Source organism: Coptis chinensis, chromosome 1 (assembly GCF_015680905.1).
Source record: "Coptis chinensis isolate HL-2020 chromosome 1, ASM1568090v1, whole genome shotgun sequence".
Taxonomy (NCBI): Eukaryota; Viridiplantae; Streptophyta; class Magnoliopsida; order Ranunculales; family Ranunculaceae; genus Coptis; species Coptis chinensis.
In genome coordinates, this window is record NC_141456.1 from 50,244,544 (window position 1) to 50,249,779 (window position 5,236).

General features: G+C 34.5%; 1 protein-coding gene across 1 annotated transcript; it reads right to left on the bottom strand.

The window, feature by feature from the left end:
- Positions 1–1,317: 1,317 nt before the first annotated feature.
- On the bottom strand, positions 1,318–4,515 carry XTH30 (xyloglucan endotransglucosylase/hydrolase 30). The gene is made up of 4 exons (XM_086603128.1): positions 3,819–4,515; positions 3,613–3,713; positions 2,537–2,745; positions 1,318–1,948 (listed from the first exon to the last, which is right to left on the bottom strand). Exons 1-4 carry the CDS (start codon positions 4,048–4,050, stop codon positions 1,429–1,431), a joined length of 1,062 nt encoding a protein of 353 aa, XP_086459254.1. The 5' UTR covers positions 4,051–4,515; the 3' UTR covers positions 1,318–1,428.
- Positions 4,516–5,236: the final 721 nt, after the last annotated feature.

Sequence of the window (5,236 nt, forward strand, 5' to 3'; positions counted from 1 at the left end):
TAACATTCCAGTACTAATTATTGAAGCTGCTCACGTGGTGCTTCTTAGATTTGTTTGTATATTGGTACTTTATATATGGGAAAGATCTTACTCCACTACATGTTTTGACTTCTCTCTTTCGACTGGATATATTTATATTTTCTTCGATTTTTTGTTTTGGGCATACACATATTTGTTCTTACCCAGATTTGTACGACACATAAAAACTAGAACTATCATGTTCTACCGTCACATTCACATCTTTCTTTTTTACGGGTATACTTTTGTACAGATAAAAACTATTTTGTTCTACCATATACTTATAATGGGATTAACATAACCATATCATTAATTAAAACGAAAAGGCAGGCCCTATCATACATTTCCTATACAAGAACTCCATTTCACAATAGGAAAGTTCCCAAACATTTTCAATACAATTTACTCTACTTCACCATCTTCCTCATAGAAAAGTCCAGTTCCAATAATCCTTTGGCTTCACAGGCACATAGTGCTTAGGATCGCTTTCAACCATTCGATGTCCTCTAAATCTGTCATACCAGACCCAATATCGTCATATCCGTTTTCTTTTCAACAACTTCTATAGAATGAAAGATGGTGTATATCTGAATAAATATGGTAGTAAAAAAGAGAGGGAAAGAAATTTGGGCGGGAACAAAAAGAGTTTTCGCTGGTGATTGTGTATTCAGGAGTGAATGTTGTTGAGAGAGAAAAAAAGACATCGTGTTTGGATAAGAATAGGAGAGAGAAAATAATTTCTGATATACTACTAGGTAGGAAGAGATGTGACAAGAGGGTGACAGATGTTCAAGGGTGTATAAGTAAATTCGTATAATGATATATCATTTTTTCAAAAAACAAAACACTAATATCTTGAAAGGTATTAGGAATATTTTATACAATCAGCAAATAGGAGCCACGTTCGCAGTAGAATAAATCATCTATGCCACATTCAACGGGTTATGTTGTCCTAATCTTAAACCCTAAAATTTTCTTGCCAGATTAACCTGAAAAATTCTACTACTATTTTAAAATTTTGGAATCAACACTTCGAAACGTTCCTGACCACAGGTTTATACTTCGTTACGTAGGAATCTCTAACAGAAAAGGAAGCAGAAAGACTCCCATTAAAATGAAAGTGTGAAAAAGGCACATCCCCGCGCAGGGTCATAGCATGCTCAACAAGTCCGGATCTATACATGTGATTTCTTCGACTGAATAACTTACAATTTTGAAAATGCTCACGGCACGGTGATACAAATACATAACCCCAACATTACAATGTATAGAAAATAAGTGACAATCGTGAAAAAATCATTTCAATAATCATACAATGCCCCACCCATTCCAATATTATTCATAGTTTTTTTCTGTAAAATAATAATAATATAAAAGAAAAATCAAGCCCATTTACATGTAAAAGCAACATCATATGTCGGACTGATCCTCAGAGCTCGACCCAGCCGGTATCCTAGTATGACGCTTAGGCCGACGGTGTGGGTGCCCACCAAACTTCAACCTACCAGTGTCCTTAAATCGACGCTTCTCTGCTGGAATTATGACACATTCTGGTGGTGGAACAGGATATCTTAGTGTATCATAACAGTAAGAATAATACGTATATTTTTGCCTAAACTTCCTCATAGCCGTTCTTCGCTCAGGTGTAACTACGGCATAGTCAGCACTGCGCAGCTCAGCATCCTTCTCTGCACAACTAGCTGCAGGGACCTGCTGAATAGGGTCCACTGCACAGCCCTGGAGGACAAGGTCTGAAAATTCAGACACGAAAGGTGCATACTTGTAATTCACCTTATATTTGCCGCCAGATGTAGCCCAATTCGAAGCATCCCATATTGTGGCATATAATGACATCGGCTTGGATGGGTAGTCTCCGCCCATCTCATCACTTTTCATCACCTCTCTAATTGGAACATCATCTACATAAAAGCTGCCAAAGAACCCCAAATATTGCAGAAATCATTTACACAGCCAACATGAAGAATTCAAATTGTCTAGAAAAATTGACTACGTATTTTCGCGTTGCTCAATCCAATGCAGTAGCCAGGACTGTTGAAGATATCCTGCATAATGCTGACTCTACTGACACAAGAAAAAAACACGGAAACTTTTTGAGTTGTTTGGACTTTGACATTGGTCAGATCTTATTTCAATAGAGTTCACTCTCATTACAAGTCAATTCATTTTGAAACACTCAAATTTACTAATAAACATATCAATCAGAACATTCTTAATTTGACAACATGAATCACAATACATAATAAAACACCACAAACTTGAATCAAGTACTTATAATCCGCAAACTACTACTGTAAATTGGATTAAAAAAATAAAAATAAAACAGCCCAATTATACTATCACAGATGCAAACCTTGCTGGAAACATTAATACTCAAAATCTAAGAAATATCTTTATCTCTAGTGGGGAAAAAATGGGAAATAGAACTCATGTTGATGGCTACAAATAGTTCTAAAATGCAGACAAACTACTCTAAATGATGGACAAAAGAGATACTTACATAATATTCTTGTTTGTCCATAGAATGCTATATCGATGATATTCTCTAGTAGGGTCAAACCATAAATGATATCTTTCTTCCCTTCCTCTACTAACACTTCCGTTACCATACACATTTGTTTGGAACCTCCATGCTTTTCCTCGAATATTTCCCAAAAATTCGAAATCTAATTCGTCGTGTGTTTTCTCAAAAACATCTCCATTTGACATCTGTACAGCTCAACACAAACAGAATCAATAACAAAAGTACTGAGTACAACAATGACTACGACAACAGATAACAACAAAGAGTGACATCAGGTGTGATTGATACATATCAAATAACTACATAATCCAACTAAAATCTGGTATGGGCAAGTCCTGCATGATTAGCAACTAGTGGTTCTTATTTATACTTACTGGAAACAAAAAAATTCCACAACAGTTTTGCAAGATAAAAATTAAATAGGAGAACATTCACATGGGACCATAGAAAAATTCTGTACAATATTCCCTAATAAACATTCCTTCAAATGATCTCTCTGTACCCACCTAAGTAACAAATTTTTCCTTCCAAGGATATAATCTTTTCAACAATAATCGAATTAATTAATAAATTGAGAAAATGTTGAAACAGTGTAAGAATTATAACATATGTTATCTATGGCCCTATGGGTATAAAAATAGTGTAAAATATAGCTATTGCTATTTTTAGTTTGAAGAGAAACAAAAATTGAATAGCTTATATCAAAAATTAAAATTGTGACAACAGTTAAAGATAAGAAAAAGTCCTCAGCTAAAAACGTGTTTATGGGGCGATAAAGAGAAAATACTGGCTTAATTTACTCATCACCGTTAGCATGTACTCGTACCATATTTAAACTAATCTAACGGTCAAAAATTGTCTGTGAAAACAAAACAAGCTCGTTTTGTCCAAGACACCACCACGAAAAACAATAAAAACTCACGTCCACCACACGGGAAGAATAGCAACTACATTTCCTCGAGATTCGTGTAAAAAAAAGTCATCCAACGGACATCTAGAGCCCACGAACTAAAAAGAAAAGGTGAAAAAACAGAGAGCAGCTAAGAACTCACGTAGAAAGCGACCACAACGCCGGCAGTGTAATCAGAGGGCAACTTAATCTTAGCACTGAAGAACCCATATTGATAAAGATCCGACGATATGAAACCCGACCCTGAAACCCGAATAACCATCAATCAATATATTATTATTTTATTCATTTGTTTTTTTCTGGTCGGTCTGACATTCACATTAAACAAAAAATACTAAACAAACAAACCTGTATAACGGTCAAGAAGGAGACGAACACTCTTTCCATCAGATGAACGGATGAGATTCCCATCACCGAATAATGGAGAATATCCATCGTCAAATGAAAGTGTTGTAGCATTAAAATATGATGAAGTATGGGCACCAGCCTCGACACTGTATGATACCAAGATAGAAAAGAAGAAAAAGAAGAGAAATGGAAACATACATGAAGAAGAACCTAAACGACGATCATCCATCATTCTTTTCTCTTTCTCTCTCTCTTCTTTTCTTCCTTACTTTTGCTTTCTCTCTTTTGGTTTCTTTCTATCTTTGAATTATATACAGAGAGAGAATAGACAATTTGACCGAGAAAGAGAAGAGGCAAAAAGAAAAGATAGAAATGGGTGGGTGGCCATCTGTATTCCACTGTTTTTTTATATTCTTTCTACCGCATTTACCCTTAGAATGTTCGAGTGGCCTATACTTTAGTGTTGACAACTTTTTTTTAAGCCACCGTTCATCGATCATCTAATGGAATCCAATAATAACTATTTTCAAGCGAATCTATATCTTCAGTAGGTTTTAGTTATTTTCAGAATTCAATAATTAACAACGACTATCAATTATAAAAATTAACTTACATCATCAATTATCTTAAGTGGCTCCTTTCGACATGATTTGGAACGTCGACCTAACGTTTAAGATTAGGTCCCCCCTATACCTGCTTTCGTTAAACAACAACCTAACATACATATTATGAATTGATTGAATTAATGTCGAAAACGAAGACAAACAATGGTGCCCATAAACAATTGGATGAGAACGTCGATGTGTGATGATCAGATAATGTAACACAATATTAAATCAGTCTCAAATATAAGAAAATATATGCATGGTCCTAAATATTAAACCAGTCTCAAAGATAAGAAAATATATGCATGGTCCTATATAAATTCTTAAAGTCCTATCCGACTCTAACACAATATTAATAATAATCATAAATAAATAAATTTAAAAAATAGAAAGAAAACAAAAATAATTGGTTTCACCAAATCATGATAGAACGAATAGTTTATGAGAAATTGAGAATCAATCAACCAACACTAGGTGAGTTGTTGGTTAAAATTAGTATTTTATCAAAACTTCTGAGATATTTCAGACCAGTTTAAGAGACTTAGCATATTATCTGGATAATTTCCCAAGCCCCTTGTTTTAGATCCATTTTATTTTAGTGATTAAGACTTTTATCAGAAAAAAAAAATTAAAAAATATCATAATTGATCACCTTATTGATAAAGATGGGAACCTAATCTAAGTCTGAATCTTGGACTGACACTACACCACCAGCCTTATTGAGGGTTACAACTTTGAATAGTCTGAATCGTTTTGGTTCTGTTTGGGGCATACACAAGGCTATTTTAGGCAACCAAAAAAGTAATGATTGCC

Bases quoted from the DNA above. Each gene is read 5' to 3' on its own strand.
- XTH30 (XM_086603128.1), bottom strand. From the start codon at position 4,050: ATGATGGATGATCGTCGTTTAGGTTCTTCTTCATGTATGTTTCCATTT. The intron at 3,714-3,818 runs GTTTGTTTGTTT...TTCGGGTTTCAG, and splicing joins CCTTCTTGACCGTTATACAG to GGTCGGGTTTCATATCGTCG. The intron at 2,746-3,612 runs GTGAGTTCTTAG...TGAGCTGTACAG, and splicing joins GCGTTGTGGTCGCTTTCTAC to ATGTCAAATGGAGATGTTTT.